This window comes from Gadus morhua, chromosome 12, assembly GCF_902167405.1.
Source record: "Gadus morhua chromosome 12, gadMor3.0, whole genome shotgun sequence".
NCBI lineage: Eukaryota > Metazoa > Chordata > Actinopteri > Gadiformes > Gadidae > Gadus > Gadus morhua.
This window is the reverse complement of record NC_044059.1, coordinates 13652218-13663860: the sequence shown is the minus strand read 5'-3', so window position 1 is coordinate 13663860 and position 11643 is coordinate 13652218. Positions and strand designations below refer to the sequence as shown.

Sequence of the window (11643 nt, the reverse complement as noted above, 5' to 3'; positions counted from 1 at the left end):
GCGGCCTCAGGTCAGATGACACGATCACGAAATCGATCATCGATCTTCGGCCTAGGGTACTCTGGTACCAGGTACACTTATGAGCACCCTTATGTTCGAACATGGTGTTTGTTATGGATAATCCATGACTAGCACAGAAGTCCAATAACAAACGACCGCTCGGGTTTGGATCAGGGAGGCCGTTCCTCCCCACCACGCCTCTCCAGGTGTCTCCATCGTTGCCCACGTGGGCGTTGAAGTCTCCCAGCAGAACTACGGAGTCCCCTACTGGAGCCCCATACAGGACTCCATTCAGGGTCTCCAAGAAGGCCGAGTACTCTGAGCTGCTGTTTGGTGCATATGCACAAACAACAGTCAGAGTTTTCCCCCCTACAACCCTTAGGCGCAGGGAGGCGACCCTCTCGTCTACCGGGGTAAACTCCAACACCGCGGCGCTCAGCCGGGGATTTATGAGTATCCCCACACCCGCCCGGCGCCTCACGCCCTCGGCAACTCCGGAGAAGAATAGAGTCCAACCCTTATCCAGGAGTACGGTACCAGAGCTGAGACTGTGCGTGGAGGTAAGCCCCACCAGATCTAACTGATAGCGCTCCACCTCCCTCACAAGCTCCGGTTCCTTTCCCCACAGCGAGGTGACGTTCCACGTCCCCAGAGCCAGCTTCTGCCGCCCGGGTCTGGTCCGTCGAGACCCCTGACCTTCGCTGCCACCCATGTGGCTGCGCACCCGACCCCAACGGGTCTTCCCACAGGTGGTGGGCCCATGGGATGAAGAGAGGGGGGGTGCCACGTAGTTTGTTCGGGCTGTGCCCGACCGGGCTCCGTGGCAAACCCGGCCACCAGGCGCTCGCCATCGAGCCCTCCGTCTGGGCCTGGCTCCAGACGGGGGCCCCGGGCTTCCTCCGGGCCGGGTCACATCTCCTCTTTTTTCGTTCTTCATTGGAGTTTTTTGAACCATTCTTAGTCTGGCCCCTCACCTGAGACCACTCTGCCATGAGAGACCCTACCAGGAGCACAAAGCTCCCGACAACACAGCTCTCAGGTTCACAGGGACACGCAAACCTCTCCACCACGATAAGGTGACGGTTCCAGGAGAGGATTATTATTATTATTATAGACAAAACATATTCTATTGTTATCGACAAAACATATTCTATTGTTATAGACGAAACATATTCTATTGTTATATTGTGTTGTTTCTGTTGTGTGTGTGCCTGTTATATTGTTATAACAGACACACTCAAAGAGAGGAATACAGACGCTCCGTTTGTTAAAAAAGGGTTTTATTTTATAGAAAGAATAATATTTTTCCCATTTCACGGGAACTCATACAGTCGTGTCAGTGGAACATATATATCGTGTTAGCTCCCTCGGTACATCACCATGGCAACCAGACAGACCATCACTGATCTTCAGAAAGTCTTGTGTTAAATAAACAAGTAGAAACAGGTAGAAAATAAAAGGTGTTCAAGTGGCCTACAGTCCGTCTGAGCTAGCTCGTAGGAAGAGAGGTTCAACTGGTTGTGTGTCATCATGGCGGGTGGAGAAAGGGTGGAGAACTACACCCTGCTACTCAGGTGGAGGAGTGAGACGGTGCTGGTGTATGAGCAGAGAAGTCCTCAACCAGGTCCTCTGAACAACAACACAACGTGAACGTGTGGAAAGCAGAACCAGAATCCTGTGAGATCCTGGAGCGTGGAACATCGTTTAGAACAAGGTGTCCGAGCAAAGAACCAGACAACACATTTTAAGACACACACACACACACACACACACACACACACACACACACACACACACACACACACACACACACACACACACACACACACACACACACACACACACACACACACACACACACACACACACACACACACGTATGTGTGCGACAGAAGGGGGAGGGGCAGACCTTTGGTTAGTAAGAACACACACTGGTTAATGCACTTCCTGTAGCAACATTACTCCTGGTGTCAAAGAGTGGAGGAAGAGGCCGCGGCCATCGTGGGACCGCATTACCCATCATGCAAGTGTGCCTGAAACACTTTCAGATGTGACGCTACGACGACACCCCATGCATAGACCTTCTGTCCCGGGAAGACCTCGGAAGACCGGGACAAGACCGGGACAATACCGGCTACTCGTCATTATCTAGGAGAGAGAGGACAAGGAGAGAGGGAACAAGGTGAGAGGGAACAAGGTGAGAGGGAACAAGGAGAGAGAGGTAACCAGGATAGAGACGGAACCAGGAGAGAGGGAGCAAGGAGAGAGAGGGAACCAGGAGAGAAAGGGAACCAGGAGAGAGGGAACAAGGGGAGAGAGGGTACCAGGGGAGAGAGGGTACCAGGGGAGAGAGGGTACCTGGAGAGAGAGGGAACCAGGAGAGAGGGAACAAGGGGAGAGAGGGAACCAGGAGAGAGAGGGTACCAGGGGAGAGGGAACAAGGAGAGAGAGAGGGAACCAGGAGAGAGAGGGAACCAGGAGAGAGAGGGTACCAGGAGAGAGAGGGAACCAGGATAGAGACGGAACCAGGAGAGAGGGAACAAGGGGAGAGAGGGTACCAGAGGAGAGAGGGTACCAGGGGAGAGAGGGAACAAGGAGAGAGAGGGAACCAGGAGAGAGGGAACCAGGAGAGAGGGGGAACCAGGGGAGAGAGGGAACCAGGAGAGAGGGAACAAGGGGAGAGAAGGAACCAGGAGAGAGAGGGTACCAGGGGAGAGAGGGTACCAGGAGAGAGAGGGAACCAGGAGAGAGGGAACAAGGGGAGAGAGGGAACCAGGAGAGAGAGGGTACCAGGGGAGAGAGGGAACCAGGAGAGAGAGGGAACCAGGAGAGAGAGGGAACCAGGAGAGAGAGGGAACCAGGAGAGAGGGAACCAGGAGAGAGAGGGAACCAGGAGAGAGAGGGAACCAGGAGAGAGAGGGAACCAGGAGAGAGAGGGAACCAGGAGAGAGAGGGAACCAGGAGAGAGAGGGAACCAGGAGAGAGAGGGAACCAGGAGAGAGAGGGTACCAGGGGAGAGAGGGTACCAGGAGAGAGAGGGAACCAGGAGAGAGAGGGAACCAGGAGAGAGAGGGAACCAGGAGAGAGAGGGAACCAGGATAGAGAGGGAACCAGGAGAGAGAGGGAACCAGGGGAGAGAGGGTACCAGGGGAGAGAGGGAACCAGGAGAGAGAGGGAACCAGGAGAGAGAGGGAAAAAGGAGAGAGAGGGAACCAGGATAGAGAGGGAACCAGGAGAGAGGGAACCAGGAGAGAGAGGGAACCAGGATAGAGAGGGAACCAGGAGAGAGAGGGAACCAGGAGAGAGAGGGAACCAGGATAGAGAGGGAACCAGGAGAGAGAGGGAACCAGGAGAGAGAGGGTACCAGGGGAGAGAGGGTACCAGGGGAGAGAGGGTACCAGGAGAGAGGGAACAAGGAGAGAGAGGGAACCAGGGGAGAGGCTGTTTCTATCCCTCCATGTGGCAGTGTGAGAGGACCCACCTTCCTGGTAGGCCCCGTCGGCCATGACGAGGTGCAGGATGTTGGGGTACAGGTGCTGGTGCTGGGTCCCCAGGATGCTGAGCACCAGGCTGGATCCCAGCTCGATGCTCTCCTCCTCGTCCTCGTGGATGGCCTAGCACAGGGAGCCCGTCACATGACCCGTCACATGACGCCACACATGACCCATCACATGACGCCTCACATGACCCGTCACATGACTTGTCACATGATCCCCGTCACATGACCCCCGTCACATGACCCCCGTCACATGACCCCCGTCACATGAAATTGAGGGGGCGTTTAGGAGGAGGTGTGAGGGGTTGAGGGGGTCTGGGAGGGTATCGGGGGGTCCTTACCTTGATCTTGTTGTAGGCCTCGATGAAGTTCTCGAAGCCCATGAGCTGCTCCAGTTTGAAGCGCAGCTCCTCCAGACGGCTGAAGATGCTGTCCTGGTGCTGCTGCTGCTGCTCTGCCTCCTCCCCACTGCTGTCTGGGGGGGGGGGCATGACATCATTACCTAGAGTCTAATGGCATCATTACCTAGAGTCTAATGGCATCATTACCTAGAGTCTAATGACATCATTACCCAGAGTCTAATGACTTCATTACCTAGAGTCTAATGACTTCATTACCTAGAGTTTAATGACATCATTACCTAGAGTCTAATGACATCATTACCGAGAGTCTAATGACATCATGACCTAGAGTCTAATGACATCATTACCTAGTCTAATGACATCATTACCTAGAGTCTACTGACATCGTTACCTAGAGTCTAATGACATCATTACCTAGAGTCTAATGACATCATTACCTAGAGTCTAATGACATCATTACCTAGTCTAATGACATCATTACCTAGTCTAATGACATCATTACCTAGAGTCTAATGACATCATTACCTAGTCTAATGACATCATTACCTAGAGTCTAATGACATCATTACCTAGAGTCTAATGACATCATTACCTAGAGTCTAATGACATCATTACCTAGAGTCTAATGACATCATTTCCTAGTCTAATGACATCATTACCTAGTCTAATGACATCATTACCTAGAGTCTAATGACATCATTACCTAGAGTCTAATGACATCATTACCTAGAGTCTAATGACATCATTACCTAGTCTAATGACATCATTACCTAGAGTCTAATGACATCATTACCTAGTCTGATGACATCATTACCTAGAGTCTAATGACATCATTACCTAGAGTCTAATGGCATCATTACCTAGAGTCTAATGACATCATTACCTAGAGTCTAATGACATCATTACCTAGTCTAATGACATCATTACCTAGTCTAATGACATCATTACCTAGAGTCTAATGACATCATTACCTAGAGTCTAATGACATCATTACCTAGTCTAATGACATCATTACCTAGGGTCTAATGACATCATTACCTAGAGTCTAATGGCATCATTACCTAGAGTCTAATGACATCATTACCTAGAGTCTAATGACATCATTACCTAGTCTAATGGCATCATTACCTAGAGTCTAATGGCATCATTACCTAGTCTAATGACATCATTACCTAGTCTAATGACATCATTACCTAGTCTAATGACATCATTACCTAGAGTCTAATGACATCATTACCTAGTCTAATGACATCATTACCTCATTGTGTCAGTCAGGGTGGAAGGGTAAGGGTAATACCATCATGACATCATTAATCACCTGAGTGCCACTCCTCATTGAGCTGACTGTTTCTGCTGTGCTCCTCCTCTTCCTCCTCCTCCTGCTGCTCCTCCTCCTCTTCCTCCTCCACACCGTTGGTCAGCAGATCTTCCACCTCCTCATCTCCAGGGCTTCCATTGGACTCCTCCTCCTCCTCCCCCTCCTCCTCCTCTTCCTCCTCATCATCGTCCTCCACCATGTGGTTCAGCTCCTCCTCCACCTCCTCAGGAGCCCCTCCCCCCTCCTCCTCCTCCTCAGAAGCTCCTCCCCCCTCTAGGAGGGGCGGGGCTGCACAGCCTTCTGGGTTCCCGTTGAAGTCTCCTTCTCGCTCCTCCTCTTCCTCTGGGGGGCTCCTGGGGAAGTCCCCGCCCTCCTCCTCTTCCTCCTGGAGGAGTCGCTCCATGGAGGCCCTGAGTTCCCTCAGGTCCTCATCCTCGTAGCCGCTGGCAACACAGCAGCCTCTGGTTAGCACTGCTAATTAGCCGACATACAGCAGGCCGCTAACTAAGCTTAGCTGTAGCATGCAGAATGCTGCTACTATGCTAACACGGTACACAGCCATGTCAGCCACACAGCGTACTCGGAGCTAGGCTCACATGCTACGCAGCATAGCGAGCTCTCGCAGCATGGTAGCAATAGCAGCTACATATGAAACATAACCTCATTAGATATATTAACAGTGTGATGGTTTCTCCTGTAGATACCAGTACGGCCCACTAGGGGACTGCTTTAATATCTCAACTTTCTGGACTCACTCCTCAGCCTCTGATTGGTCGTCGTCCTTAGCCTCCAGGTGGTTGTCGGGGGCAACGGCCGGGTCATCGCCGGGGGCGACCGTGGAGCTGAAGAGGAGACTCAGGTCGGGCAGAGAGCAGGTCCTCAGCATCTACAAACACACACACACACACACACACACACACACACACACACACACACACACACACACACACACACACACACACACACACACACACACACACACACACACACACACACACACACACACACACACACAGCTATGTATTATAATAATCACGTGCCAATAGCAGCGTGAGCCGTTTGAAAGATACGCAGTGTGGGTCTGTGTGTATTAGTGTGTGTAGCGGTGTGTGTAGTGGTGTGTGTGGCGGTGTGTGTAGCAGTGTGTGTGTAGAGGTGTGTGTGTAGCAGTGTGTGTGTAGAGGTGTGTGTAGCGGTGTGTGTAGCGGTGTGTGTACTAGTGTGTGTAGCGGTGTGTGTGTAGCGGTGTGTGCAGCGGTGTGTGTAGCGGTGTGTGTGTAGTGGTGTGTGTAGCGGTGTGTGTAGCGGTGTGTGTGTAGCGGTGTGTGTGTAGCGGTGTGTGTACTAGTGTGTGTAGCAGTGTGTGTAGCGGTGTGTGTAGCGGTGTATGTACTAGTGTGTGTAGCAGTGTGTGTAGCGGTGTGTGTAGCGGTGTGTGTGTAGGGGTGTGTGCAGCGGTGTGTGTATGTACTAGTGTGTGTAGCGGTGTGTGTATCGGTGTGTGTGTAGCGGTGTGTGCAGCAGTGTGTGTCCCAGAGAGGTGTGGACCATGTGACACCTCATCGTTCATGGTGCTATAAATACCCCGGCAGCCCCCAGAACATCTGCCCCACGCCCACCATCACCTGCCCTCTGCCACGACCTCTGGGTCACCGTGACGACCGCCCCCCCCACCCCCCCCCTTTGGACCGCAGCCATCTCAATGAACCCCGCTCCCTGTGCGTGCGTGCGTGCGTGCGTGCGTGTCACCTTGGGGTTGGGGGAGTCGAACAGGCCGGCCGACAGCCCCAGCAGGAGGTCCCGGTGCTGGGAGGAGCGCAGGGGGGAGACGGAGCGGGAGCGGGACGCCAGGGAGCAGGAGGAGTCGTCCAGGGAGGACTGGGCCGAGAGGAGGGCCAGGGTCCGCCGGTGGGCGGGGCTACACAGCCGCGAGAAGAGAGGCTCCTCCCACGGGGGCGGGGCTAGGAGGGGAGAGAGGAGAGGAGGAGGGGGGGAGGGGGAAGAGGAGGAGGAGGAGCGACAGATTTAACAACCAAAGACCCCCCCCCCTCCCTACGTTTCTGTGATTGACGGGCGGGCTGGGTCCTCTGATGTCCAACCATCCCTTTAACCAGACCCCTGCCGACGGACCCAGAGACCCCCGGTTGTGTCGATGGGCTTCGTTCCGTCCTGAGCCTCAACATGACTTCTCAATAAAGATGTTTTTCAGGCGGCAGGCGGCTCAGGAGGGAGAGCGGGCTGACTGGTAACCTGCAGGGTGCTGGTTCGATCCCCGGCTCCTCCTAGAGGGTGGAGGTGTCCCTGAGCGAGACGCCTCCCCCTGACCAGCTGGCTGTCGCCCTGGGGGCTGACTTGTGGCTGACATCGGGCTCGAATGGGTGAATGAGAGGCAGTGTTGTAGCGCGCTGTGAGCGGCCACTGGTTGGTAAAGCGCGGTCTAAACGCTGTCACTTTACCGTTACTCCTGGGGCGATGAGCAGAGAGGAACGGAGAGAAGGACTCACCTGCTGGGTCGGGGGGCTTCTCCGCCGTCTCTGCTGGGGCCGCGGCGCCCTCTGGTGGCCTGAGAGAGAACAACAGCTCAGCCTCCAGCGGGACCCTGTGTGTGTGTGTGTGTGTGTGTGTGTGTGTGTGTGTGTGTGTGTGTGTGTGTGTGTGTGTGTGTGTGTGTGTGTGTGTGTGTGTGTGTGTGTGTGTTCTATCGCCATGGTGACTCACTGGGGGGGCGGCGGCTGCCAGACCTGCTTCACCTCAGCGGGGGGGCGTGCACGTTGCTGCGTGCACGCCCCCAGAACCACGGCCTCCAGGTCCAGGGGGTCTGCAGGGTCAGAGGTCAGAGGTCAGAGGGGCGTGATGTCTGTCCGTCTGTCCGTCTGTCCGTCCGTCCGTCTGTCTGTCCGTCCGTCCCACTAACCCAGGATCTCTGTGAGGTCAGAGGTCGCTCCAGGTCTGGTGTCCGCCCCGGGTCCAGCGCCAGGACCCTGATCCAGGTCAGGGACGGGGGCCGTGACCCCCCCCTCCTCCTGACCTCTGAACCGGGGGTCCGAGGGGGGAGCAGCGGGCGGGCTGGATCCCTCCCCCTCCCCCAGGTGGGAGTTATCTGGGAGGAACAATCAATTAACAATCAATTAACACTCAATAACAATCAATTAACAATCATCAATCAATCCTGGAGGATTAAGACACAGGTCCTCCCCGAGGGGAGGGGCTAGTCTAGGTTAGGGTCTTCTGATTGGCTGATATCGGCACAGTGCGGTACCCTGTATAGGTTGGAGGAGGAGGAGGAGCAGGAGGAGGAGGAGGAGGAGGAGGAGGGGTGGAGGAGGAGGAGGAGGAGCAGGAGGAGGAGGAGGAGCAGGAGGAGGAGGAGGAGCAGGAGGAGGAGGAAGAAGAGGAGGAGCAGGAGGAGGAGGAGCAGGAGGAGGAGGAGGTGGAGGAGGTGGAGGAGAGAGGAGGAGAAGGAGGAGGAGGGGTGGAGGAGGAACAGGAGGACTCACCCTGGCAGGGGCTGCTGTCTCCCAGTATCGTCTGGGTGAGGGACTGAAGCTCCGCCTCCTGTAAGACCCGGAGCACCAGGCTGTCGGGACTCCTCCCCCATGCCTTCCTAGGCCCCTCCCCCAAGGCCACACCCATCCTGATCACCTCCCCCACAGTCTGGTCTGGAACACACAGGGCATAGGGGGTGAGTTAGGGTGTAGGGGGGGTGAGTTAGGGTGTAGGGGGGGTGAGTTAGGCTGTAGGGAGAGTGAGTTAGGCTGTAGGGAGAGTGAGTTAGGGGCCATAGTAACAGTGAGGTGGAGGCTGTATTGAGTGGGTCTATAAATTAGTGTTGGGGGGTCTATACATTAGTGTTGGGGGGGTCTATACATTAGTGTTGGGGGGTCTATACATTAGTGTTGGGGGGGGTCTATACATTAGTGTTGGGGGGGTCTATACATTAGTGTTGGGGGGGTCTATACATCATGTTCTAGGGGGTCTATACATCATGTTCTAGGGGGTCTATACATCATGTTCTAGGGGGTCTATACATCATGTTCTAGGGGGTCTATACATCATGTTCTAGGGGGTCTATACATTATGTTCTAGGGGGTCTATACATCATGTTCTAGGGGGTCTATAAATCATGTTCTAGGGGGTCTATACATCATGTTCTAGGGGGTCTATACATCATGTTCTAGGGGGTCTATACATCATGTTCTAGGGGGTCTATACAGTAGTGTTGGGGGGTCTATACATTAGTGTGGGGGGGGTCTATACATTAGTGTTGGGGGGTCTATACATTAGTGTTGGGGGGGTCTATACATTAGTGTTGGGGGGGTCTATACACTATGTTCTAGGGGGTCTATACATTATGTTCTAGGGGGTCTATACATCATGTTCTAGGGGGTCTATACATTAGTGTTGGGGGGGTCTATACACTATGTTCTAGGGGGTCTATACATTATGTTCTAGGGGGTCTATACATTAGTGTTGGGGGGGTCTATACACTATGTTCTAGGGGGTCTATACACTATGTTCTAGGGGGTCTATACATTAGTGTTGGGGGGGTCTATACATTAGTGTTGGGGGGGTCTATACACTATGTTCTAGGGGGTCTATACATTATGTTCTAGGGGGTCTATACATTAGTGTTGGGGGGGTCTATACACTATGTTCTAGGGGGTCTATACATTAGTGTTGGGGGGGTCTATACACTATGTTCTAGGGGGTCTATACACTATGTTCTAGGGGGTCTATACATCATGTTCTGGGGGTACCGGCGTTGATGCAGCTCTCGTTGAGGGTCTGCTGGCCCAGGGCCAGAACCACAGGAGCTCCGGCCTCCCACCTCCTCCTGTCTCCTCCGGAGCCCGGCCGCTCCTCCGAGGGAGGGGGGGCCTGGTCCTGGGGGGGGGGAGCGGGGCCCACAGGGCCCGGGGGGGGGAGAGGAGCCGGGGGAGGAGGAGGGGGAGGAGGGGGAGGAGCTGGGGGCTCCTCCTCCACTGGACTCTGGAGCTGGCGGTTCTGATTCAGCCTCCGGAGGATCTCCTTCTTCTCCCTCTGGAGGGGGTAGAGGAGGCAGAGCGGGGTCAGAGGTCAGCCGGGGTCAGAGGTCAGCCGGGGTCACTGTGTGTGTGTGGAGCTGTCTGACCGTACCTGGATCTCAGCCGTCTCGGTCTTCAGCGCGTCTTCATTACGGACCGAGTTCTGCAGACAGGAAACCAGTCAGCTAACTAGTACTACTACAGTAATCCTCCTGGTAACTAGTACTACTACAGTAATCCTCCTGGTAACTAGTACTACTACAGTAATCCTCCTGGTAACTAGTACTGCCAAAGTAATCCTCCTGGTAACTAGTACTACTACAGTAATCCTCCTGGTAACTAGTACTACTACAATAATCCTCCTGGTAACTAGTACTACTACAGTTATCCTCCTGGTAACTAGTACTGCCAAAGTAATCCTCCTGGTAACTAGTACTACTACAGTAATCCTCCTGGTAACTAGTACTACTACAATAATCCTCCTGGTAACTAGTACTACTACAGTTATCCTCCTGGTAACTAGTACTGCCAAAGTAATCCTCCTGGTAACGAGTACTACTATAGTAATCCTCCTGGTAACTAGTACTACTACAATAATCCTCCTGGTAACTAGTACTACTACAGTAATCCTCCTGGTAACTAGTATTACTACAGTAATCCTCCTGGTAACTAGTTAGTGGTGGTAACTACTTGTACTGACCGCTCCGACCTCCTTCAGAGCCGTTGTCATGGAGATGGCGGGCAGAGGGGGGGGGTCAGCAGGGTCTAGGTTCTCCCGGAGGTCAGAGGTCGGCTCCAACGAGCTGACCCGCGACCCCGCGTCTCCTCCGGCTGCCACGGCGACCTTCACCCCGCGGGCCACCAGCTGAGGAGCAGAGCAGAGGGGCTAGGCTCACGGCTAACAGAGCGCTAACGGGTAGCCTCCACGTAGCCCCGCGGGCCACCAGCTGAGCAGCAGAGCAGAGGGGCTAGGCTCACGGCTAACAGGGCGCTAACGGGCTAGCCTCCACGTAGCCCCGCGGGCCACCAGCTGAGGAGCAGAGCAGAGGGGCTAGGCTCACGGCTAACAGAGCGCTAACGGGCTAGCCTCCACGTAGCCCCGCGGGAACGGCCTGGGGGGGGGGGGGCGTTAGGAGAGGATGAAGACCACGGGTCTGGGAGGAGGAGGAGGAGTACTGAGGAGGAGTAAACAGTACTGAGCACCGCGTCTAGACGGGGAATGGGTTAACCTAGTGATGGTTAGCGCTTGGTCCTATGAACATCCTTACTGTACAAATGTACTTGTTGTAAGTCGCTAGGGTGAGACACGACGCTAAGTACGTCTGCTAAAGGCCCCAGGTGGAGCCAGAGGTGGAGGTTCAGGGGCAGTGGTGGGTGGAGGAGGTGGTGTTCTTACGTGCTCCTCCCAGGCCTTCTGAGACGCCTCCTTCCTCCTCCTCTCCA

The 11643-nt window shown here is 54.4% G+C and overlaps 1 protein-coding gene across 2 annotated transcripts in view; it reads right to left on the bottom strand.

Moving 5' to 3' along the window:
* Nucleotides 1-1263: 1263 nt before the first annotated feature.
* nek1 (NIMA-related kinase 1) overlaps nt 1264-11643 on the bottom strand; it is a 25895-nt gene continuing 15515 nt past the window's right edge. For both annotated transcript variants that reach the window (XM_030372144.1, XM_030372145.1), the window contains exons 21-34: nt 11597-11643; nt 10901-11065; nt 10313-10363; nt 9934-10216; nt 8674-8835; nt 8091-8276; nt 7895-7994; nt 7681-7739; nt 6926-7137; nt 5932-6062; nt 5177-5619; nt 3838-3971; nt 3482-3614; nt 1264-2148 (exon numbers count right to left, since the gene is read on the bottom strand). The exon at nt 11597-11643 is cut by the window's right edge and continues 40 nt beyond it. In XM_030372144.1, coding sequence (XP_030228004.1) covers nt 2135-2148; nt 3482-3614; nt 3838-3971; nt 5177-5619; nt 5932-6062; nt 6926-7137; nt 7681-7739; nt 7895-7994; nt 8091-8276; nt 8674-8835; nt 9934-10216; nt 10313-10363; nt 10901-11065; nt 11597-11643 — 2120 coding nt within the window. In that variant the 3' untranslated portion in view covers nt 1264-2134. The remainder of the gene's footprint in view (nt 2149-3481; nt 3615-3837; nt 3972-5176; nt 5620-5931; nt 6063-6925; nt 7138-7680; nt 7740-7894; nt 7995-8090; nt 8277-8673; nt 8836-9933; nt 10217-10312; nt 10364-10900; nt 11066-11596) is intronic.